Genomic DNA, 26,834 nt, shown 5'->3' with positions numbered 1-26,834 from the left:
CAAAAAGTTTAAACTTTTCTACCATTTGCATCACGAAGTTAGGCTGTATGGCTTAGTCCCCAGATACCTGTGTACATTTCCGAACAGCTATTACAGAACCCAGTTTTTTAGATTACGGATTAACCCATTTCCAACAAAAGAGATATTAGCTAGTCGATCAGGGACTGGGCCAAAGAACTTCAAGTGCAGATACTGCAATGACAGAAAGGAGAAGGAAACATTACAGCACATTCTGCTATTTTGCACAGGACTAACGTTTTTAAGAACTATGCACTTTAGAATATTTCTGTAAATATTCAACTCCTTATCCCTGGAAGAATGGTGGATCATTTTAATAAGTGGAAAAATAACTGCACTGCTTTTAGCAACTGAATTGTTTTTAGACTATATTTTTAAAGGAAGTCACTTATTGTACCAGCCCTGAAATACTTTGGGATGGGTGTTAAGTGCTCATACAATACTATAATTTTCTATAAAAGAAAAAAAGATGCCCCCTCAAGCAGGTTTCTCTCGCTTCTCATGCCATATAAGCGTTCAGGTAATACGCAATAGGTATACTATTGAGTTTGTCTCACTACTCATGCTATCCAACTGTAGAGTTAATTAGTAATGGAAGCACCCTCGAACTAGTCTCTTTCAATGTTCTTGCAATACCAGTGTTTAGGCAACATGCAAAGCCTTACATCTGTTTTATTATTGCTCATGAAACCTCAGATTATATCCAATAGGTACACAAAGGAGTGGGTTTGTTTTGCTGCTCACGCAACTGCAGGTCAAAACGTTTAACATGAACTTTCATTCCTATCCCACCGTGCATGAACCAACATGTATACCCATGTGCATCTATACATAGTGTATATGGAATTTTACTTAGCTGTGGACTAGATCTTTGATGTTGTAAATTCACTTTTTTGAAGTTGGTTTTAAAATACTTCATTTTACACCATTATTCAAAACATTTTCCCGTGCAATAACACTAGCAATTCAGAACTGAAGGAAAGATTATGCAGGCATTTCTCCCTCAGCACGGTTCAAATGTTGGCATATAAGAAAACCATATTTGTAATTGGAGATTGGTGGATATACATGCGCATACATGTGACCCCTGGACTTGTGTGCAGTCAGTGAGATTTATAACGAATAAGGTTCCAATATTTATATCAAACAAATCTAGCAAGCTACCCAACCAGCTTTTACGGGAAATGACGTAAGCTTTTTAAATTGAAGTCGTTTTTGGAAAGTTCTTAAGTGCGAGTACATCATTTTGCTCCAATACGACAGTAGATTTAAAAGTAGCAAACAATCATTATTTATGTACCCATCAATGTTGTATAAGTTATTACGATAGATGTTGCCAGAGCTACGTCCCTAAAACAACCTTTATTTTATTTCCTCTAAAGCATTAGCAGAGAAAAGGATCCAGTGATAAAACTGCTCGGGTAGAGACAATTCTGAGAAGACACTGGAAAAAACTTGGAGAGCAGTGACGCGAGAAGAGAGACTGGGTAAAATCACAAAAGAGAGGCGCTCAAATGATAGCTACTGAGAGCGAGGACAGATTAACTCCTTAATTGCAGAGGACGTATGTAGACTGCCAAATCCACTGTAATATGGATGAACAACGGAACATGTGGATGTCCAAGTCCTGGCGCCAGAAGCACTATTGCAGGAATTTCATGATGCAGCTAAGCTGTTAAGAAGAGATAGAGGCAACATGTGGAAAATGCAGGAGCTGTTCAAGTAAATAGATGAAAAGTTTACAAAGCAGGAATTGATCCGAAAGTACAAATAGAGACCTTGAAAGCAAGACAGACAAGAACAATGCTGAAACAGAAGGGCCCGAGGTAAACCGGGGGAAGAACAATGGGCTAAAGCTCTGAGGTCAGGAACAGGAAAGAGGGAGGCAGGCCAAGAGCATAGGAAGAAGAATTAGAGAGAAGTATAACATTAAAAGCAATATATTAAGAAACGCAAGAGGCCATGAAGAATAGTCTGTAGTGCTGTGGTGAAATCTGTCCCTTTTTAGAGGTATTTGAGCAAGCTTTGACATAAGGGGTTGAAAGGGGGTTATGTCCCAAAAATCTTGGACCCGTGCAAACCTTAAAAGAACCACGAACCAGGATATGTTAATGTCCCATAGACATCTTTGTATCGTCGTGTTTACTACCGTAAGTAGGAAAAATCATAACATCAAGAAGAAAATCGTCAAACGATTTATGAATTCTCAGAGGAACTAAACGATTAGGTGAAACAGACATTCAAGCGTGAATGTATGCATCTCACTGGCCTGATGCCCGCCTCAGTAAGGCTTGCTGCGATACCTTTTATTGGCTCATAAGTCAACCAAGTGATGTTCACAAGCCTGAACTCACAAGGCCTGCTTCTTCATGGCGCAAAACAACACAGGACGCCGCATCTTTTGGTTATTAATTGCCACGTACCAAAAGAGCAGTCGTATAGAACACGATGGGATAACTCTTTCGGAAGAGAATGCCACGAACGCGCTACACTAAACGAACTAGGGCTGGGTCCCCGGCACTTAAATAACTGCGCGAGAGCGCGCACAACAAGAACCGAAGCGCGCGTGCGCGCTGCCGACCGCGTGACGCGATGACGTCTGGTGCGCTTAAGAAGACAGTGAAGGCTCTGACGTCGTTCAGTTAGAAGCAGTTCTTCTTACAGGGGTAACGGTGACAAACGGTTTTGGAAAACACCGGAGGACGTGGAAGTAACAAGACAGCACCCCAACAAAAAAACATCAGAAACCTCAACAGGCGTATCAGGATTCCCTGAAGAGAGAGACTACTCCTTTATCGTTTAGTTATGAGTCATGTGGCCGTGGAAAATGTACTCAATCTAGATCAGCAGGTGAGCAGCCGCTTCCTAAGGCAGTACTTTGCAGCGGATGGTGTACCCGCAGTTAGAAAACAGGCCTGAAAGGGGCGGTTTGTTTACTGGTTCGCCCGGTGAAATGGGACTCATGCGGTAATTTGCCATTGTGATGTCACCACGCGTCGGTTTGTGCGGGTCGCGTCGGCCTGTCAGTGAGAGTGTAAACCTGATTGGGAGGGCGTTTTATGCGGGCCGGGTGGCGCGGTACCCTCTTCCCCGGTGGTTACTTCCGTTTCCACGGACAATGGGAGGTTTACGGTCGGCGGCCATCTTTTTTTCTTTCCTGCATACTGTTATTCTTTTTCCAAAGAGGAGTGAATGTTGTGACTTCTCGATTGTCTGTCTGTTCGGGGTCCCACCCGCCATTTTGAATATCCTTGACGCCGGTTCCTTCAAAATGGTGGGTGGGATTTCTGATGCGGCAATCATAAGGTGGCTAAATAATTGTACCTGTCATTATGTACCGGCCACAGTAGCTAACGCCCGAAGATTTATCTACCCAGGACTGCGACCTGAATTCTGGCCATCTTAAAGGCTTTGGTTTGTCGAGCCGGTCTTCCGGCACTGCGGCGAATCTGGGCGTCATGACGTTTTTGGCAGGGGCCATCCGTGGCACAGACTATTCACTGTTTTTATAAAGGGAAGACAGTGTGAGTAGCCGGAAGTGGTGTGGTTTGTATGTTCTTTGCTAGCCCCACTTTCGTTGACAGTGGACCTGACGCATTCTTGTCAGCCTGGCCCTATGTGTCAAGTAGCCTTGCTGGAAATAACATCTTGACGTGTATGTATGCACGCCTTAAGTACCGGTCTCCTTAAACTGTTGCAGTGGTGTTGGTGTTTACTTTTTTGCACTACCGTACATGAGTTATGTATGTTGTAGGGGGGGAAATCGAGAAATCTGCATATGTAATGCGGTATAGCTGCCCCCCTTCTGTACTGTCGGACCTGTTTTGTTCTCTTTTGAAGAGCGGGTAGCGCCCAATTTTGATGTAATGTATGTGTATTCGTCCATAGGAATTCTAGAGGACCGAGTTATTCTTACAGGATCTTATAAACTTTGATGGTTCGATGGGGCGAGACTTAGCTGGCACCTTCCATTGGAACTGTTGCCTGTTGTCAGACCTTTGGACAACCCCCCTCAACAAAAATAAAGTGGGTGGAGGGGTTGCCTTTACCTGAATATTCCTCAAGCTTGTGAAATATGTTTTTTCCCTTTGATTATAACTGCTCGGGGTTTGGACATTACTATAAAGTTGCTTTGTATTAGCTACTAGTTAAAATGCAGCACTTGCTTACTGAGCGATATCTGAGGTAGATGCTGCTCAACAAATCATTGCTCCCTGTACGAAGTGTGTGAATGTGTGGTGTCAGTTTACAAACTAATAATGTACATACACACGTGACCAGTGCTCTAGCTACAATTGAGAAGTGGCTTTTTTTTGTAAAGTAAGTCCAATTTCCACTTACAATAGTAAAGCGAGTAAATATATTTAACCTGGAAAGGTTTTTTTTTTTTTTGCATCTAGTTATTCATGCACATTAAAAGATGCATGTTTACCCTACATTCGGGCGGTTAAAATGTCCTCATGTACTACTGGTACTAACATGCTCCATACTTTTAATTTTTTGGAAGTATTTCCCGTTTTTTGGGGGCGTAAAAACGGCCGATGCACCCCCATCTGTAGCGCTGCATGTGATGCCTAGTTTACGGCTTTGTCAGTTTGTGAATTTAGGCAGAGGATCTCTTTTCGCTGGCTAGCAGTTGGCGCATGGGTTTGTCTTAGTTCGTTTGAGCTGCCTTGATTGCCGCATAAAACATTGGGGCGCAAACTGAGGGTATGGCAGTTCTGAAGAGTACGATTAGAGACAAAGTGGGGCGAGGGCAGTGAAGGGTTCCAGTAACATTTTGTTAAGCTAATGGGTAGAATGTAGAGGCAGTCCAAATCTATGGAAAACTTAGTAACAATATGCAGAGAATTTTTCACAGGGAGGACATTGTCATGTAAGCTGGTAGCCAGGTATAAAGTCCCTTGCTGCCTTATTTCTCCATACGTGTGGCACAATACTTATTTGCCATGATTTTCTTTCGCTGGCTAGTGGAGGGTACACATTTTTGATGTCTTTTTTTTTCTGCATAGTTGAGAAACGTACATCTTGATTGGGTAATCTACAGACGATTTCTACAGTTTTTAGTATTTTGTCCTGTCTATTTCTGCGGACATCTGCCACATAACTTAGACCTCTAGTGGTCTGTTTTAGACTGTTGGAGGGGTTTGTCTTTGTTATGTTTAGGTTAATTCTGGCAGCTGTTATATCTTGGGTTGCTTTGAGTCCCCCCTGGTGTTTCAAGGCTTTCATGGGGCAATTCCTGTCAGGCGATCAGAGGGTGGGTTTATCCCTGTAGGAAGGGATCAATAACTTAGTTTTGGAGACATTGAGCACCAAGCAGTGCCACACAGTGATAGCAGGCCTCTGTAATCTTGGCATGGGTGCCCAATTGAAGGATGGCTAGAATTAAAGTGGTTTAGTGAGGAAAGGGTATGGGTAAAAGTGACAGGAAGCTTAAGGTTTATGTAACCTGGCTTTTGGTCGGTATTTTGGAAGCTTGCATGTAGAGTAGGAAGTATGTTCACTGCATGCTGCATTGTTTACGTGGACTTTTGACGTTTCCACGTAGCTGTTCTAAAAAAAAATACTTGGTAGTTGCATAAAATGTCTCGCATTTCATTGGGAAACCATTTATTGTACAAGGATAGCTGAGAAGCTGGACTATTGCAACAGCCTCCCTTCTGCCCCGCACCCTCTGCAGCTCATCCAGAACAGAACCGCAAGACTTATCCTTGGCCTTAAGCCCAGGGACTCTGGCGCTGAAATTCCTTCACTGGCTCCCATGGCTGCAAGGATCAAGTAAATGACCCTCTGCATTGTCCACAAGGCTTTCTGGGATCATGTAACGTTGCCTACCTAAATACTGTCCCTCACAAGCCCTCCGTTCATCTACCTCCAACCTTCTGTGAGTGAGCTAGTTCTCTCTGCGAGTGAGCTGGTTATCTGCAGAGATTTGGAGGGAGATCCTTATCCTTAGCACCTATCTCCCGCTGGAATAGCCTTCCTGTCGCCCTGTCTTGAGCCTGACCTTCTTATATTCCGGGACCTCTCTCTCTCTCACGCTCTCTTCTTCCTTACAGCATGCTGGCTGGCTGCCTGGTCCACCTCATTCTCACTGGTCCCGGGCACCCCTGCCATTCCTCTCGCACTTGCCTCGGGGTCCTACACCCACCCACCTTCATTGCACTGGCTGGAAATAACACAAGTGGTTCTCTGCACTTACCCCAGTCTCCGCTGACTGGATTCACTTGGACCTTGCGCGCGCGCGCCCCCCCCCCCCCCCCTGCAACAGTCTTTGCACTTGAAAGATCATGTCTGTTCTTCGCACTGGTAAACATGCAGAATCACCATCAGGCCTATTTGCTGTGTCTCAACTGTTCAATGTATCTTGTGCACATAGTCTGCCTGGCAACTATTATCATCTCAGAATTTCAAGGGTTATATTTTTCTCACCCATGGTCCCACCATCCATGAGCGCTTTGAAACACTTTCTGTGTATAGGCGCAATATAAATAAACGATACAACCTTTGGCGGGTAGTGGTCCAGAGCTGTCAGTGCGGCTAGCAAGGGTGGGTGTTTACTTAACAATATAGCCCTATTGCAGTGGTATTCAAACGGCCACCCTTGGGTAAAGATGCCCATCCAGATATTCTATGTACCTTTTCTATTCAAAGTAGTCTCCTTTCTTAGAGCCTCGCCCCCCTTGGGCATCCATTTGGAGGGGAGGGGGGGCATGGACTACTATCTTTGGTAGCACTTGTGCAGGTTGAAGTGGGGCAGCCTCACTTGGGGCTTGCTGTGTACACATCTCGAAGGAAAGCTTTGAACGTGGGTCTTTACAGGTGGGTTTGGTCATCCATTCCATGCTTTGTGAATTTGTGAAGAACAAAAGCCATTATGCAGGCTCCATGGTGGTTTGAAACTGTTCCAGACTTTGTCTAAAGAGGAGAAACCCATCTGTAATAGTTCTTAACTAAATATAACAAATTTGTGTCTGTAGGTAGCAGTCATGTATGGTATGAGTCTTTTATGCCAATATACCACTTTTCTCATTTTTTTTTTTAAAGTGGACATTCTAGCCTTGTTAGTAGAATAGTCTGTTGGTGGTAATGATGAATTCACGAGGCCATCTGTGAATACCCTTGGAATAACCCCCTCCCAGCACATTGGTAACTAAACATTGATGTCAAATGTTGTTCCTGCAGGGATTGCTTCATTTTAAACTAGTTGGGATAAATTGCATTTTTGTACACTGATTTTCTGTAGATGACGGGTTGACTCTAAATCCTCAAATTATACTAGTTTAATAGAGCATTTACTATAAATGCATTTCATTGTTGCTCCTATGGAGCCACGCGACCATAATCTGATTATACTTTGATGTTTGAAATGATTTGGCACTTTAGCCAGTGATTTCCTTTCCTCTTTCAGTGTCCGCAAGCAAATTCCTTCTCTGGTGTCATACGCTGCAGTATAGTGGATTTTTAGAACATCACAACACAGGGAAACCAGCACAAGTTGTCAAACAATCCTTTTGAACTGTCTTAGAGCATTTACGGGTGGCATCGCCTACTGCTTGGCTTTATAATAAAGGTATTTCCTTAACTTTCCTTAGATGACCCTTCCCCTAACGAAAATAAAAAAGGGGGGATATTTTGTTCAGTGTTAATTTATTCAGAGGTTTATATAGCTATATCACTGGCTGGATACGGTTTAGTTCACCACGCTCTTGCTTGGCCTGCTAGTGTGCATAAACGAGAATGGACCGAGAACAAGAGAGCAGACAATACTATAGCACATTTCGAAAAATATATATATATATATATTTTCATATAGTGTCAATATTGTGGTAAGCAAAACAATATATTAAAAGCCAAACTCACAATTTTTCCATAATGGCTCACTCTAGACTACTCCATCATTCACACACATTCACAATACTCATTAATTGTACATTTCCTATAATGGCCTTGTAGCATGCATGGCCTTTTCAACACTTCCATCACTTTTTCTACACCCCATATGCATACTGGTGTTGACATCAGCAGGCCTTTTTTACAGTGGCCCTTAATTGTTCTCCAACCTTCTTCAGGACGGAAGTAGTTGTCCTAATCTACAGTAAAATAAAACAACCCTGTTGGCACCACCATTCTGCCCCACCTCATTTCTTCTACATCAAAGCACAGATATATGTGCATGTGACCAATAAATAGTTGCAGGACTTGGCCCCCAGATGAATCTAGATGGAAGTTCAGGCCAATGGGATCTCTCCCCAATGCACACAACTTTATCCCTTCTGGCTGAGCCTGTCAAAGGGCAGGTAGCCCTTAAGATTTACTAATCTGAATGGGATCAGTATCGAACTCCCCCACTTCTACATATAGAGGTAAATGGTACTTGCTCTACTGTAGTCCGGTCGGGACACTCATTAGATGTAGTCCCTGCTACTGCCTTTTTTGCTAACCATGGACGACTGCAATCAAATTTCAGAAAAACTGAATGTTGGCAGCAGGCTTTCCGTTATCATTGGTTAAATGTAACATGCCTCGGCGCTTAACTCACCGGTATGGGTCGCCGTTGGGTAACTGTTTGTACAGAACTTAAGGTATCCTGGTTATTTCATGTACCTTCCCATATACACCCTTGAATCTGCAACCAAACGCATACAGGGAAAGATCACAATAAGGCGCACCAGCTGGCCAGAAGTGTTTATACCTGTGTGCTTTTTAAAGGAATGGTGCGCTCAAAAATATTATTGTCCCAAGCATTCAGGCATGTGTTTAAGCATACATTGATCGATCAAACTACCTTACTGTAGTTTTCCTCACTTTAACGAGCAAAATCGGGCAGTATGGTGTGGCTAATCTTATCCGTTGCCACATTGTCCTAAGGTGAACTGCCATGGTGGCACTGAATCGTATCCCCCTGCCCCTGAGGCTGACATCACCATTCCTAGCGATAATCTCTGCCTATCTCCATGACGTTGCTGGGCAGCATAGCCAAATGCGCCCAGTCATCACCTATGTGTTGCTGACAGTTGGTGCAGAACCTGGAATATCAACACACAGCGTGTCTCAAGTTTGAATGCAAACCCATCAAGAAACCGCAATTATCTGCAATTTATAATGTGCTTTTATTTCACAATAAATGCTCGTAGAACATCCGGCGATTGCAATATTCAACCACATTGGTAATTTCTTTCTTTGGTCTCGATCCACAAATGTTTATCGTTAGTCAGTGTTCCTTTTGGGTATAAGAAGCGCATTGGGCACACTGTGCAAGGCTTTGGCATCGGCTTTGCGTTAGGCCACAGTCAACCATGTCAGGTTGCTCCTTATCGCTGGTAGCATGAAATGGCAGATCGGCCTGGGCCGCTTGTCCCAAAACATTCGCAGAAAGGCAGGATGTAGCTGTGTAGAAAACCTAACAACAAAAAATATGTTTCAGTGGCTGTTCTTTATTCTAATTTATATTTTAGCCATTATTTCTGCACCGTGTGAAAACTAATGATTAACACAAATGTTAAACGATGGAAACACAGAGAAAACATCCTGGAAAGTTGGAATCTATGATGTGCTTTAGTTTATTATTTGATAATGCGCTCCAAACCCAGGGGTAGCCGGACGCAGCAGTCGCAAGAATACTTAAGCTTGGGTTACATACAAAGGATACATACAGAAGATGCATTACATGTGTTATTAACGTATTTACAATACAAATATACATGATATAGGATGTGGGTCCCTCACATCACAAGGGGCGATGAGATGATCTATAGTCCAGTTTCAGAAATATCAAGGTAAATATATGCGATGATCGATCCGGGCCTAGAGCAGAGGATCGGTTTGTTGGTCGTCATTGGTCCAGAGCCAGCTTTTCACATTGCATCTAAATCTAGAGTAGGGTAGATTAGCTCTCAACGCAGTAGGGGGTGCATTCCAGGCACGGGAAGCTTGCTCCACTCTGGGAGTTTCAAGTAGGAAGTGGTTAGAAGCTCTAGTGTGGTGAGTAGAGTGTTTTCTGGTCAGTCTAGCCGAGATGTATGGGGGCACCGTATTCAGTCCTTTATGGGTGAGAGAAAGCGTCTTAAGGAGAACTGTCACCAATTTTTTTTTAATTTATTTTTTTATTTATTTTTTTTTAACCAAAGGTGGGTTTTCCTGATGTTGGATATGTGTGCTATGCGGGGTATGTCCAAGGCTGCTCTAAGAGCATTATTCTGCAGTATTTGCATTTTGTTTGACAGTTTTACTGGTGCCAATTTAGACATTACTAGGGCATTGGCTAGTGTGATGCAATTGGTTTTGGAAAGGTCGGGTCTGCAGACCCTGATTAATTTGCAGGTGTAGGCTGTGGAGGAAGCGTAGGAAATGACTTGTTTTTTTAGAGAAAGTGGAATCGAGGTAGAAACCTAGTGTTTTTACCTCAGTTGCCACTTTTAATTATATTGCTATCTATGCTGAAGGTGAGATAATTAGGACTGAGTTTTTTGAGTTTAGTCGGAACCCAGGATCAGTATCTGTTTTGTCATCGTTCAGGCAGAGGCCGCGGGAGGCCATCCATGCCTGAATGAGGAGGTAAATCTTGTTTACTAGAGCTGTCTTCGACAAAGTTGCCAGATAGTGGTATGAGGATCTGTGTATTGTCCGCATAATTAGTATGTTACCCCCAGTCTGTCAAGTTTGTCGAAGAGTGGCTCAGTGAAGATGTTGTACATTGTGGGGGGGGACACATGAACGTTGTGGGACGCCACATGTGATTTGTATTGGGTCCGCTGAAGCTAAGGGGAGAACACTCTCATCGTATGGTTGGCTAGGAAGGATTGTACCCAGGCTATAGATTCGCTTGAGAAATAGGCGGCAGACGCTAGGTGGTTGCATAACACGGCATGGTCCACCAGGTCCAAGGCCGCCGATAAGTCGAGGAGGAGCATAGCTGTTTTATCCTTCAACTCGTCGATTTGTGTCTTAATGTTGATTAAGGCCGTTTCAGTACCATATAGTGGTCTGAATCCAGATTGACGTGATCCTAGTAGTTGGCTTGTCTCTAGATAGTTTGGATCTGGAGGTAGGCTACTCTGTCGATTTTAAGGAGAAATGGGCCCATGGTAATGGGCCTGTAATTGGTCGGGATAGCTGGGTGGAGGGTCTGTTTTTTTTTTAAGGTTTGTGGGTACAGTGCTGGATCTAAAGGAGGCATTGATTCATTTAGAGATGAAGGGTGCTAAGTCTCTAGCTATGTCCTTGGCCCTTTAAGTGCAAAGGACAAGGTATCTCATCCTTGGTATTACCTCCCCAGTGCCAAGGACGAGATAGCTTAAGGGGTTAATGAAGGCTTTGCATGGTGAAACACTGAAATCACCAAAAAAGCCTTTGGCACTGGGGGGGGGAACCCATGGCAGTTAAAAGGTTAATAACTTGTGCTGGGCAGCTGTCACCTCGGCAGTTAGATGGTTTTAGGGATGATATCACCTTTTCAGTTTCCACTATGGATATGTTGGTAAATCTGAATGGTTTGAAGTTGCTTTGAGTGACAGTTCTAGGTGTATCTGTTAAATGGGTAGTATGGGTTCCAGTGGAACTCAAGGATGCTAGGTTAATACTAGAGTATGGTTAGCTCGCAATGGGATGTGGAAGTTGACAGAAGATTTTAACCGAATATTAGTGTAGAATTTGGTGTCGGTGGAGCTTGGGGAACCCGATGTGGTCTACGTACATTTTAGCTCTGGACTGCCCATTTGCCCGGGACAAAGAAAAGTACACACCGGTTATTTTTGCATGTCGTTGCAATATGCCACAAACAACCATTGCATTGTAAGCCAGAAATAACGGTCAGATAATGAAACATAGACGTTTGTCTATAAAATCGTCTACAGTAAAACTTAAAAAATCTGCATTTCCATTCTCTCGGCATAACAGACTCCGTTCAGATCAACACATTTTTCATAAAATGAAATTGCATGTTCCTTGTCCAGTTTTGGAATGGTGAACCTTCATCGTATTTGATGGTATTATACACCGCCATTTCATCCAAGGACGAACCTTACAGCTCGCAATCAAAATTCAAACTCTTTGGCCATCACTTCCAATGTGAGCAAATAGCCTTGCAGACCAGTGGCATCTGAAATATTTTTGAAAAAAAAATTGTTTGCTGGCATCCACCAATGCAGTGCAAACTTTGTAGTGATTTTCATTTTTACATGAAAAGTTAGTTTACTTCCAAATGCATTATTGAACTGCTCACTCTCCCAGTGCCTCCCACAGCAAGCACCCAGATCGACTCAGCCTGTCGCCTGTTCTGAAAGCAAATCGGCTAATCATTTTTGCAAGTGGGGAACCTTGAGCCCCGACAAAATGTGCTTGTACGAGAATGTTGGCACAAGCCCTGCTCCAACCCTAGTGCACAATCCGTCTCTGCTCACTGGTTCATGCCATCTCCAACCCCCTCCTGCCAGGCCACGGTCCCTTGAACCCATGACCCCTGTTCCCTTTAAACTCTTCTGGTCCCCAGACCCTACCCCAGCACCACTTCAACTTCACCTCCGATATACCTAATCAGGAGTGGTCATATATCTGGTAACACTGACAACTATCCACACAGCGTTTGAAATCGTAAGATTTTGAGGGCTGCAAATCATAGACTGGCCCTCTGAGGCATCCGATGGCAACAACCCCTAAAACATGGCCCCATAAAAATATAGGCCAGCATGCACCAATTTCTCAACAACCACCTTTGATGCGTTGTTTTGCTTATCAGTAGTTCTTGCGTGACAAGTTTCTTATGTAGCCTAGATCTCATTCCTTTGTGGGGCGCATATTTATTCAGCTATTTGGACACGTGCATGGTAAGGTAACTGCAGAACCCCAAAGTTACTTTCATGCTGATATCCATCTGACCCTCACATGATCAGTGAAGGGACCCACAAGAGCTTTACGAAAGCGGGAAGTGTGGAAGCAGTGTGTTGCACTGTATGGCATCCTCCAAAAGGCACTTTAAAAAAAAATTGACAGGATACATTTCAAAAGACAACTTGGACGCTTTATTTGGACAATTTAAACATTGTTGAACAAAAAAATAGTTGCTAATCGTTTGAACCGGGAACTGGACTGTTCCACAAGGTCTGCATTCAGTGGACAGGGCACGTTTGTAATGTTTTGTGGCAATGTATGTGTCCTAGGAAAAAAAAGCATGAGCGATTTCGTTTGTGTATGTTTAACAGTCAAAGTGAGATCTTTCACAAAATCGAATTCCATTTAATACTGACAAGACGGTAGTCCTATTCTTTCCTTCACACACTTTTCCCTATTCCTCATTCAATCAACTTTCTTCTACTCTTCCCATCTCTACCCATGCTCGCCATTGGGCATAAGCATCTCGAGTCTGCGTATTCACTGTACTACACAGTGCCTCAAATAGTAGCTGCTCCATGGTGAAATCTGTTTGGCAAGCAGCATCTTTGGTTTCATTGGTTGTCTGTCTTCATACTTCGTTTTCTTCTGGGCCTCTGGGAGATGGGTTGTAAAAACATGTTCAATGTAAAACCGACATACAGTACAACATTTTAGATTTTTAAAAAAACATGTTATGAAGACACCAGCCTAAACCAGTTTTTGTAAACAAAATTGTTTTACCCTTGTTTTCTTGATTTTCTGTGAAACCAGGTTCTTCACTGTAACGACCGTACCAGCAAGCTGGTCTGCTACATCTGATCCATGTGCCTCCTCTAATTCCTGACCATGTGTGCATCCCTTGCATAGAATATTCATTTAAAGTCCATCGTTTTTTAAAATATTCTTTCCTTGCACACATTGCGTACATACCCTCGTAAACTGTGTCCTTTAGTCAAAATATACATTTCGAATTTCACCTGAATGATGGCTAGTGTAATCGATCAGAGTTCACGTGCAAAATCCACTGTTTGTAATGTTGCACTCGAGCATTTTGCATTGTATTCATGCATTAGGGTAGAAATTGTAACGTTGGAACTGAAATGGTGAAAGTTTGAAAAGATGCTTGTTTATAGTAATGTCACTGTCTAATAGTATCAGATCTAGGATATACTTTCATTAAACGGAACTGCAATGCGCATACCTCATGCTCTGGACCAGCTCCAAAGGATGATGTAATTGTAGTCTTAAGTCCCCATCATCCCCCGGTAACACAGTACTTGTTTTAGTATGGATGAAAACTGTGAATTGAACAGATGCAAACTGATGTAGTCAATGGTACATATCAATAAAAACCCATAAATGAAACTTTATTTCATATCTAAAATTTCCATGCATATTACATTTCCGTAATGTAATGGCGAAATAAAACTACCTGATGGGCACTCTTAAGGTGTTGACTCGGGTGAGAAAAGGAAGCAGAATCTTGCGCATTTTTAGTGCATTGTCACAAAGTGGTAAAGGGGAAAATTTGAATTAAATATTTGGTAAGATCAACTCTCTAGAATATGAACTTGTCTGTATGGCTCACCATTGTTATACTGGACATGTCGGTGATGTCAATATCAAAGCACACAGGGTGGTCACAGATATCGACCACAGCAAAGAGGGAAGGGAAAAAACCCTGCTAACCCAATACTAAAACCTCTTCCTGCACACTTCCCCCTCCAGAAACTCAACGACCACATCTCTGCACAGCAATCCGCACATACTTCATCACACTTCACAGCATACAAACACATAACCCGCTACAACAGCACATGGGGAATCGCTCAGGCACGCAAACCAAACCTAAGCTCGGAACGATGCAAACCAAACTGAAGCTGCCAACAGAACATCTCACTTTCCTATTCCCACTGCACGCTACTATGATAAAGCACATTTAAATGCTCCAGAATGCAGCAGCTAGAGTGGTCTTGCGCTCCCTGGCATGTACTCGCATGTCCCCCCTCCTGAAACAGCTACACTGGCTTGCGATTGAGAAACTGATCATTTAAATCTGTGCCTAGTGCACTGAGCTTTCTACAGGATAGGAGCTGAATATCTTCAGGACAAATTTGTCATTCTGTCCCTGCTCACCCCCTTCGGTCTCCGGCTGCCCTACTACTATCAGTTCCCTATGCGAGACGGTCCAGGACCGGGGCTCAGACCTTTTCTGTGGCACTTACCACAGCTTGGAAACAACTGACACGGTCACTGTGGGCGACATCCAACCATTTGGCCTTTCGGCTGGCCCTGACTGCACGTCTTTTCTCTGCATGTTCTGCTCCAGCAAGATGCCTCCGGGTGTACATGCGCTTTACAAGACTATATAATATACTAACCGCTCGCACACCCTCCGTTTCACACGTCCTTTTCAGATCCGCCAGGGGACCACTCCTTTGGTGATGGTGCACAGTACAAATAACCTTTTAATATTATCATTCCTGTACTTCTGCCCCAAAAATCAGGATATATATATATATATATATATATATATATATATATATATATATATCCTATAGTTGCAGAGGGCAGAAAATCTCCCAAACTTATGGGCGAACTTCCTCAACTGCACTGCAGCACACTTTGATTTCATGTTAGAGGGACCCAGCTTCCCTTTGAAGGCATAGGTCAGAGCCTGGGTACTTATCACTTCAACATTTTGCCCATTCAGCGACCATCTAAAATGTTTCCACTTAGAGTTCTCTATATTAAATACCAAAACTTAGAGGTTTCTCAAAAATGCCAAAATACTGTCAGTGCCCGCTGGAGGCCTATTGGGGGTCATATCCAAGATGACAATGTCATTTGCATAGTTTAGATATTGTACTTCACAGCAGATATAGCCTTGCTTTTTTCCCAGCATAATGTCTTTGCTCTGATATAATTTAAAAGTGAGGGAGCAAGGACGCTTCCCTGGCAAAGGACTAGATTCATATGCCTTTCTCCCACTATACCGTATTCTCAAATCTAGGTGTAGCTTTGGATACCAGCTGCAGTATGAAAGCTAGCCCCATTGATATAGGACTCTCAATGCTAGACCTGGACATATATTACCCCAGCTGAGCAATCCCGCAGCCTACAGTACATATATCTTCACACCACTAGTGGATGCAGGCAGAGCCAAGCATCCATGCACGATAGAATACGGCTATGGCCAAGCACATCTGGTCTAGTTCACACATGGCCGCCCAGACTCAAACACCCGATGTACCTGAACACCTCTGCCACTAGCTTTGCCCGAAAGGTAACTGGTAGAGCTGGCCTCACGTAGTCTCTCTCAACAATAGCAATCTCTAACCCTCAACAGCACCCACCATGTGTCTGACCTCCCTTGGGCTCCTTGGTCGAACCATGCCAGCCACCCAAGTCTTAAAACGGCAACTTGCACACATGCATCTCTTATGTTAAACTCCCTAGAATTTCCAACCACATACTGTGGTCACCAAGGGCGTTCCAACTGAGGAAAAAGTGTATTGAGGACACACGTGGGGAAAGGGTGCTATATAAATAACCAAATCCATGCTGTGGATGACCCATAAGAGGCTAGGCTGATTTGGGTTTTTTTTGGGAATCCTGGTGCAAAGCTTCCCACATGTTAAGTGGCCGAGGGTACCTGTCCTCATTAACCTTTTGCCACAAAACTGCCCTGTTAACATGATCAAAGGCATTTAAAATATTTTTAAAAAGCCACAAACAGTGATACTTCCACTTCCTAATCTTATCTGGAGCACTGCCAAAAAATATCATCATTGTGCCTGTAACTTTGGGTTCAGTGTGCATTTTCACTCCTTCTCATCCATGTATTCTTGCAGAGCATAATCCAGTTAAGCAGGACTGTTAAATTCTTGCCTCGGGAGGTCTTGGCTTAGCAAGTTAACAGGAGCATATGACTTAAGCTTGTTTGTGATGGTAACTGATACTGTCTTGGTAATCTGAAGTGGTACAGGAGTGTTGGAAATACTACAGTAGTGTTAACATATGTTTGGGACTATCGGGGGCACCCAATTTTCCAGTGGCTAATCTGATTTCAAGATGTTCACTTCAGTCAGTTAAAAGTCCAGGCTTATCCAGCATAAATGGACAAGGAGATCAGTGGCACACATAACATGGCGCCACAAATACAATATTTAGCCACACTACCACCACAAAACCTTGCTCTGGGACATGGTGTAACCAAAAGTGTGGCCAATTGAACTTTTGAGAGAATTGAAAACCAGTCCTGAATCTAACAGGTGGGTTAGGTAAATGACGATATCTTTAGGTGAGCAATAGGATTGACATTACATCAAATAAACCCTGGAGTAGCAATGTCTGATGGTAGGTTTCCATACGTCTGAGAATGTCCATACATGTGAGGGAGCTGAAGGTTCCTGAACTCTAGGACCTCAGGAGCCAGGCTGCTAAATTGGGTTCGAGGGCATGGGTGTAGTGTCTCCCAGATCTTGAGATGGCATTTTGTACAGGAACGACAGCTTCCTGGGAGGGGAACTGACATTGCCATGATATAGGAGAATCAAAGTTGGTGGGGTGGGGGGGGGGGGTGTTTCACTGCCTCGAGTACTGCTTCGACTGCCACTACCGTCAGTAAAGGTGCCGGTCATGTCTGTAGCCCCGAGTAAAGTGGCTAGACCAGGAGACGGGACACACGGCTCACTTGGTCCTTGTGCTGTGTCTAAGCTAATATAAACGGCCAGATTGCTCGCATGCATGTGGCTACAGTCCTATAGGAGCGGATTTGCCAAGGCACACGAGCCCAGTGAGGCACACCTGCATTCCTCACATGGGGCCTAGGGCCCCCTCCAAGTTCCAGGACATCTTCAGTGCTCGGTTATCTGCTCTTGGAGGTGGAGCAGCAGCTACCACCCATAGCGGGCCTGTCAGGGAGCTACCCCAGGTGCAGCCCTTGAGGCCTCCATACAGGCATCCCTCGGCTACCCTGAGGTGACCAGTCAACACTGCCTGTCCCAACACTGCTGGGTGATTCTACACTGATAAGGCAACAAACGCGGACACTGGCACAACAGACACTGATGACTTCGTCATAACCGATGGGGAGCCGGTAGGTGCCGATGATGTTGAGGGGGCGGGGGGGCCCAGAGCTTCACCTCCAGATGAAGCCTGGTCATTCCATGATGGTGTAGGCATCTGCCTTATTTAATTTGCTGCTAGAGGAGAGGAAGGTTCCTCTACCAGAGACAGGCTTCAACCAGGAAGACTGTTCTGCCTTGGACAAGGTATGGTAAGAAGGCCTGGCCTTTAAGTCCCCAAGCTACGCATCATCAAAGCAAGACTGCTAGAGAAAAAAATCCAGGGTGCTGGACTTTGCTCCAAATGTCTTGGCTCACAGCCATCACTGGATTTAGTGGTTTTGGCTGCAGACCAAGAAGGGAAGAAGCTAGATTCGTCGGGCAAGCGCATCATATGCTGCAGCATCAACCTCAAGGCTGCCAATGCTCTAGCCATCCTGGCCTGGTATGATGGGGTTGTGGTTTAAACTAGGCCCACTCCTGGAATTCTTGCCGGACGCCCAGATGATGGAAGATCTGGTACTAGGGGAGGTGGCCTCCGATCATTTTCTCACTGTGGCTGTCGTGAATTCTAGCATCTGCTAAATCGGGAATGGTGTACCGCTCAGGCGTCTAGGTTGGCTGAAGGCTACCAATTTTAGGCCTGGCGTTCAGGCCAAGGTAGTGGATATACCTTTCGACGGCAATAAATCTCTTGGGAAAAGCGGTGGATGAAACTCTGCAGGCCAACCAGGTGGGGACAGACTGCAAAGTTCCTAGGAACCCTGCAGCACCGCTTCCTTTCAGTCCTCCAGGATGTTTGGAAGATCTTCAAAGGGATACGCCCCCACCGCCTTCTTGCTCCACAGCGCAGGAATCAAAGAGGTTGGTCCCAGGCCTTCAGTGGAGACTCGCAGCGCTGTCTGTGCCCGCAAGGAAAGCCACAAACAACCAAGCATGTCTCACTTGGTCCAGGCCCCCACTTCCACACCCCAGTGGGAGGCAGTCTGTCAAATTTCGATGCTTGGAAAAACATCACCACAAACAAATGGGTGATTGACTTTCTGCAGGAAGGGCACATGCTGGAATTCAAACACAAGTGCCCTTGTATTCCACATGTAACGAGGAAGGAACACACTGCACAGCTGCTCCAGGAGGTGGCACCCAATCCTGGAGTTGCGACGCCTCAAATACCTAGGCCCCAGTTCAGGATGGTCTCGTTGCAGCAAATACTCTGCCGGAGGAAGGGGACTTCATGACAACTCTCTATCTGGAAGATGCCTACTTTTACGTCATCCCATTTATCCAAAACATCAGAAATTGCATTGCTCTGCAGTCCTGGGAAATCACTAACCGATGAAGGCGCTGCTCATCGGTCTGAAGCCGGCACCAAGGGTGTTTGGCTCCAGTGGCAGCGCATCCAAGTCTCCCGTATCTAGACGATTGACTCATCCGGTCACGTTGTTGGAGTCTGGCAGTGCAACACACATGAGACCATGCACCTGCTAATAGAGCTTGGATTTAAAAAAAAAAATTAAATTGCTTTCCAGTAAACAAAGAAAGCAAATAGAAACCAACAGTTGCAGCCCTCCTTCCAAAGAGGGGGGAAAAACAAATCCATTAAAAGAGAAATGACAAAGTAGACCACTAATCGTGCTTCACTCAGACAATTAAAATCCCTTATGCTAAAACCCTAAGAGGTATCCAAGTCTGTTTCCAACACGATGCCCTAGTCTTTAAGAGACCACGTAGAAAATAATGCTTACCACTCCCAATTCCCCTCCGATGACCTCAGCATTTTCTCCACAATTATTTTTTAACTTTATTTTATTAACATTTATAATAAGAACCAGACTTTTTCAATGTTACCATAACAAGTGTAACCCACTTTGGCAAGAACAGTCTTGATCACCCTATCCCCTTTCCCACCACCCCCCTTCCCACCACCCTCAACTCCTCGTCTAACTTCAATGGTGCAGGTTGCTTCTGTCTCAGGTCTGAACTGTAACGTCTGTATATAGCACATCGGCCCCCCTCCAGGCCCCACATCCCACTCTTTCCCCATTCCACTCTGCGCACACATTGGATTAGTCCACCTGGCTACCTTCCTCCAGCCCCCATTTTAGCAATAGGGCAGACCACTCAGCATGAAATGCTTCAATGCTGTCATCCACCACCGCTGAGCTTTTCCATGACCATGTTTTGCACTTTCACTTCCCATAATGCAAAGATTAGATGCCAAAATATAACCCACTTACCAATAGCTCTAACTTTATGCATGCTTCACTCACTGAAATCACATCCCCCCCACCTCTCGCACCGCAAGCCACATGCACCCCGCCACTGCACCAACACATAAACTACCCATAGAGCACACGAGGACTGACATCGCTCCAACACTTGCACCAAAGCTCGTCGCATGGTGTATTCCGAGATGAATCTACCAGCAGAACACGACCACTGTCACTCCATTGGTGACGTGGCGTGGTACCACTATCCTTAACATTCCCACACTTGGATGGAACTGTGGACACTAGCCGAGTTGCGTCTGAGGGGGCTGGCAGGTGCCACACTTAGATGGAATTGTAAATGTCCTATAACCCACTAAATCTCTGCCTACTTATCTCGCTCACAAACTCGCACAACAACCCGCACACACTTAACACCACAACCTGCACCAACAGCACACGAGGACTAACATTGATCCAATACTCTCACCAAAGCTCAGCATCCAGTGTATACCGAGTTGAAGCTCACAACACTCCTCACTATCCTACTCCCTCTTCATCACTTTACTAACCCATCCCACCTTCTCGTTTGCAGAGCGCCTGGGGACCAACTCCGTTGGTGACGGTATAATACCTTAACATACCACTTTTCGGAGTGTTTCCATTTTCCAACATTGGGCTATGGCCAGTCTCCCCACTCTTTGGCTTCCCACATCTTCAACTGTCTGTTCCTCCGTCTTTTAAAAAAAAAGTTTAGGGGGCCAGAGTAGCACCTGCAATGGATCAAGGACTAATCCTATCCCTGTTACCTCTTCCTTCGAGCTCGGCGCTTCTTTCCTAAATATTTGGCCCATGGGGCATCGCCACCACATGTGGGCCAGGGTCCCACCGTTACCCTAAACCCCAGGGCGAAGCAGCGATAGTCCCACAAACCTTTTGGACAATGTCACTGGGTCCCTGTGCCAGTTTATCCAGGCAGCTCTTTGAAAGACCTTAACTTTGTCCAGATTTCCCAGTAGGGCCCCCCCACAACATCATGGAAGGCTAGCTGTACTTTGATCTTTCACCTCCATTCCTTGATTGAGCTTCCTTCACCTTACGCGGCTTCAGGATTTTGAAAGGTGGCACCCCTTTTTCTAATGTGGATTTGCAATAGTGTTTTGGACTTCCATAATACCACTGAAATCATAGACTGCAAACGCAGTTCGTGGCGGAGCACTGCCACCAGTAGCTATCTTGGAAGCCTCAAAACTCTACGCCAGAAATATCCCTCTAATAATGCCCACACTTGCCATAGGAGGTTTAGTACTGCACCTGCACCATATGTGAGGGTTTGGACAACGGTGATCACAGGTCAGTGAAAAACCACAAACTCCTGACAATGACTGTCCCCTGTGTTTGGTTTTTAAAAAAAATTTTTTTTTTTTTTTGGTCCCTCAAGGTGTTATGTCCCTGAGAGTACAGACATTTGTTTATCATGATTCCCAAATAAACCATAGATTTAACCAACTCCAGGGGTTTATCCTCCACTCTCCAGCCGAAGTTTTCTTTCTGCTTCTTGGAAACAGATGACATCGCCAGGACTTTAGATTTTCCGACATTTATGGTCATGCCATGTCTCCCGATACCATTTTTCATTCATAAATATGGCACTGGAGGCCAATGGTCCAAAAAGACATTTGTGAAAAAGACAATCTCACTGTGATAGTCTCAGGTCTGAAAGATAGAGGCTGAATAGCAAACGAGCAAGCGTGCATCCTTGCTTCAGCCCACAGAAGGTAAGTATTTTCCTTGACAAGGTTACTTCTGCACTTGTCTTTTTTTTTTAAACAATATTATTGATTTTATTACTCGCACAACCCAACTTTGCAGTACATATCTCAGCAGTTGAAATGTATACATGTTCTCCAGTGTCTACTGCTTGCCCGCCCCCCCCCCTTTCAAGCCTACTTTGCTTCACCTTGCGCATCTCCATCTTGCCTAGGGGATTCTCTTCCCATATCTTCAACTGAGTCCTGTCCACTTGACCAATCCTGGGCTGACCCGTTCAGTGCGGTCACTAAGTGTCTCCAGGCTTTTGCGGTTCTTGCTTCTTCCTCTTCCCCTTTGCCACCTGCTTCTTGCCATACAGCTGTTTCAGCTTCAATCCATTTCTGGAGGTCATTTCATTATTTTTTATTTATTTATTTTACATTTATAAAGCGCTCACACAGCCCGCAGGCATCGAGGCGCTGTTACATGAATTGTTTGTTTTTCTTAGTTGCGTAATTGTGTTTTTTTTTGTCTTAGTTACGTATTTATAACGCGCTTAAACACCCGGAGGTTTCTAAGCGCGGACCCGGGGATCGAACCTGTTGCTGCTTCGTGTCGTCTTGCTTCCAAGACGCGCACGCTGCCGCTGAGCTATCCTCCCGGGCTATCCTGGGCCATGCTTAGCAAGTATGTTCGCCAGGTCCTTTAATTTGCTTACGTGTTTTAATTTGCGTGGCCTAGGGAATCCGCCAACCATGCATGCCCATACTGATTCAACAACTATCTTCCTTTCCCTTCAAGCCAGCAGGATATTTCTTTCCTGAACTTCCAGATTTCGGGACATGCCCAAAACATGAGTCATGCCCCCAGCGTTTTTGAACTTGGCGATCCTCTGGGGCATCATGTATGCCCTGTCAGTTATACAGCTGTATTTGTTGTAGCCTCGCATTCCTAGATACTTTCTTATATCTCTGGACCTGTTCCCAGATTCCATCACTCATGGGTATCCCAGCTTCTCACAATCCTCAATCGTGCCACTTCCATACCCACTTTGGACATTAATAGCTCGTATATTCTGGAGATCTCATGCCTCCCCTCCGCTATGTCATATATGGTTTGTATGGTAGTATCAGGTTGCTCGTCTAGTACAGCTTCCGACCATGTGTCCCTTATCTGCTGTACCATTTCTGTTATGTTAGTATTGCCCCTCGTGTAACCCTGTTTCCTCCACCAATGCCCCAAATCTTTTAATTTCTCCATCTTGCCATGTCTCCCATCGTTCCAATTCCTACCGTTTCCCAGTACCCCCTGACCACCTTTTTATAGCTGTTCATCCCCTCCCATCACTGCGACTAGCGGTACCTGTGGGGAACACAGGGCTGGATTCTCCATGGCATGGCAGGCCCTGTGCCATACCTGCCACCCCAAAAGCAGCATTTAAGTGCGCTTTTCGCTTTCTGCCTCGGGCAGCCATATCTTTCAAAAAGTATGGGGCGCGTTCTGTTCTCAACAGTCTCGATTCAGTGTTTGAGTCCTCAGATAGCCATTTGGCCACATATTGTAGTTGGCTAGCTACATAATAAATCTCATATTTCGGCCACTTTATTCTGTAGCTTCCAAAGAGCTATTCTATGCCTGGTCCCATGCACAGGAAATCCCTGCACATGCTATGAAGTTTGCTGAAAAATCGCCTTGGTATTAGATATTGGATATTCCCGAAGAAGTGCAATAACCTTGGAGTACGACCATTTTCAGTAGCACCCCTCTTCCCATCATTGTCAAAGGGAGTCTGGACCAGCACCTGGTGCTATTTTCGCTTTTTTTTTTACCGCTTTCTGTTATGATGGTGTTCAGCTTCCATATATCTATACCTAGATATCTAAACGTCTGTTACCCATGGTATCTGCAGGATCGGTAATTGTTTCTGTGGAACTCCAACATAACTCCCCAGCGGGAATATGCATGATTTCTGGGGATTCCCTGCGATTTCAGACAGAGTTGCGAATCGCTCCACTTCCAGGATGTATTGGAGATTCTCTTTGGGGTCTCTTATATACAGCAACATGTCATCTGCGTATAAGGAAATTAAGTGCGGCTCTCCTTTCATTCTAATCCCTATTCCCTCATATATTCTCAGATATATTGCCAATGGTTCCAGCGCTAGGATGTATAGCATCGGGGACCACGGACACCCTTGTCTGTTACCCCTGCCCAGCTGCCACCTCTCAGATAAATCGCTCCAGTCTTCACCCTGGCTGTGTGCTATATAGTTTGACCCATTTGGTACCCTGGGCCAATGCTATAGCTGGTTATTTGTTTTTATTTATATAGTGCTCCAGACCCAGGGGTAAATGGGTGATCAAGGAAATGGTTACAGGATACAGAATATACATCTAGAACATTTTGTGCAGAATTTATACAGTTTACAAAAATAGTTATTGTACAGATTATATTATAGGAGTTATACATGTTATATAATATGTACACCGGAATAATACAGAAGCCAGTACCATCAGACGCAGGGTAGTAGTGAATGGCTACTAGGGTATGTGTATAAGGTGTCTGGAGTGACATGAGGTAGTGTTTTTGTTTAGCCAGGTAATGACCTGGATTCTGAATGATTGAAAGGTTGACAGATTTGATGTCCAGTGGAGTGTATTCTAGAGTTGGACGGCTAGAACCGGGAAGCTGGTTCCGCTGGCTTTCTAGGGTGTATCTGGGCACCACCAGGCATAGTGTGTTGGTAGGTTTCATGGTGAATTTATTGGTGATTCAGGGCGTTGCAGGTGAAACAAATGTTTTTTTTTTTGTATGCAGAGCAATTTGCACAATTTTCTGATGGCAGAAATATGGTCTCTCCTGGGAATATTTGGAGCAGCTCGGAGTGCGTTGTTTTGGAGGACCTGCAATTTGTTAATTATGGATTTGTTTGCACCTACATATAAGCTGTTGCAGTGGTCCAGTTTAGACTGTAGAAGTGCCCTGGCTAATATAAGGAAGCTGTTAGAGGATAGCAGAGGTCTGCAAGCCCTGATCAGCTTACCTGTGTAGGCGGTGGCTGAGGCAGTCATGTTGATTTGTTTAGAGAGGTTGATATTGGCATCTAGATAGAAACCAAGGGTTTTTACACTTTTAGCATGGTATTTCCATCGATAATGATGCTATTGTAGCTGGGGCTAAGCTTCAGGAGGTTGTTGGGGGAGCCCACAAGGAGCAGTTCAGTCTTATCATTAAGGCAGAGGCCATGTGTGGCCATCCATGCCTGAATGATGGTGAAGACTTCGTTGATCTGGCCAACGTCAAAGCTATAGTTACCTGATGGGGTTAGGAGTATCTGGGTCTCATCTGCATAGTTGGTGTAGGTGACACCCAGATGGTCCAGCTTGTCGAATTGTGGCTTTGTAAATGTTATACAAAGTAGGCGAAACACGGGAGCCTTGTGGGACACCATGGTTCTGTTTGTGAGGAAGGATTGGATCCACGTGACTGCAGGTGGTTGCATAAGATTGTGGTCTACCAAGTCAAAGGCTGCTGAGAGGTCGTAAGAGAAGGATGGCAGCCCTACCCTTATCTTTGAGTTCATCGATCTGACTTCAACAAGGGCCATTTCTGTTCCATATTCTGGTCTAAAACCAGATTGACAGATTCCTAATAGTTGGTTTGTCTCTAGTCTTGTGAGTAAGCAACTTGATCTAGGCTTTTTAGTAGGAACGGGACAGTGGTGATGGGTCCATAATTGGTGGGTCTAGTGTTTAACAGTAGTTGCTAGGGACTGGGTTGTTGGTGAATGACAGGTTTATTTAGTTTGGTAATGAAAGGGGGTGGGGGATGGATCCCTAGCTAAGTCTTTTATAATCTGAGCAGGGCAGCTGTTCCCTTTACAGTTCGATGGTTTCAAGGAGGCTATACAGGTATAGTTTCCTTATTGAATGCAAAACTTGAATTGCCATCGGTAGGCGGTGGTGAGGTTGGACTGGGCGTTATGCCATTGGTAAGTTGTTGTTGGTGGTTTTCTATTTTAGTTTGAAGCCCTGTGATTTTGTTGGCGAGGGCATTCTGGATGCTTGTGCACCAGGGTTTATCCTTCGTACAGGTATCTGTGGGAGGGTTAGGGTTTTCTAGTTGCTTTAAAAATGTTGAATAGTTCTCTGGTGCTAGAGCCTGCCTGGGGTATCCTAGAGTTTAAGTTTTGGCGCGTATTATCTCATTTTTGTATAGAGCAGTGATATTAGTAAGGTTAGTTCTATTTTCTGAGGAGGGAGGTGTTTTCCACAGGGTTTCAAGTTGACTTTTCTTTTTGATTTCAGGGGTATACCAAGAGTTCAAGTGTGCTTTGGGTTTCCCTTTACACAATTTCAATGGGGCAATGAGGTTGATAGATTTAGACATGGGTTTGTTGGTTAGGGCAACCCCCCCCCCCCATCAACCAGGGCCATTTTACCAAGTTAAAGGCCTTTATTGCATCTAGTGAGACTATATTGTCTTCCCCAAGTCTTTTTTATTTGTGTGCTCAATGACCCGGTGGAGTCTCCTGAGATTATCAGATATGCTCCTACGCGATACGTAGCCTGTTTGATCCGGGTGTATTAGTTTACTAATCCGTTTCATTCTGCTCACCAGCCATTAACAGTGGTCTGAACGCTCCACAATCTATAGTTGGCTTGTTTAGTTTGGGGAGTGCGATAATAATCTCTTCTATCAGGGATTCTGGTAGCCGTCCTCTCGCGGGGGGGAAGCACCTCTTTCTGATATGTTTTATAAAATTCACTGGGAGTACATCAGTCCCTGGAGTCTTACTGGTGGGTACTTCTGTTACCACCTCCTCCAATTCTTCTAAGGTGATTGGGGCATCTAGGTCCTCTCGCTCCACCGCGCTTATTCGTGGCAGGCCTATGTCTTCCAGCGTATCCTTTAT

At 44.6% G+C, this 26,834-nt stretch overlaps 1 protein-coding gene across 6 annotated transcripts in view; it reads left to right on the top strand.

The window, feature by feature from the left end:
- Positions 1 to 2,345: 2,345 nt before the first annotated feature.
- The window catches only part of DDX3X (DEAD-box helicase 3 X-linked), a 466,925-nt gene continuing 442,436 nt past the window's right edge, over positions 2,346 to 26,834 (top strand). For 4 of the 6 annotated variants that reach the window (XM_069636524.1, XM_069636522.1, XM_069636521.1 and 1 more), the window contains exon 1: positions 2,659 to 2,868. In XM_069636524.1, the coding sequence (XP_069492625.1) occupies positions 2,824 to 2,868 (45 nt within the window). In that variant the 5' untranslated portion in view covers positions 2,659 to 2,823. Of the gene's footprint in view, positions 2,869 to 26,834 lie in introns of all 6 variants that reach the window. The other 2 variants (XM_069636525.1, XM_069636523.1) reach the window with 2 other exon arrangements.

This window comes from Ambystoma mexicanum, chromosome 7p (assembly GCF_040938575.1).
Source record: "Ambystoma mexicanum isolate Mex_15411 chromosome 7p, UKY_AmexF1_1, whole genome shotgun sequence".
Taxonomy (NCBI): Eukaryota; Metazoa; Chordata; class Amphibia; order Caudata; family Ambystomatidae; genus Ambystoma; species Ambystoma mexicanum.
This window is presented reverse-complemented; position numbering and strand designations above follow the sequence as displayed.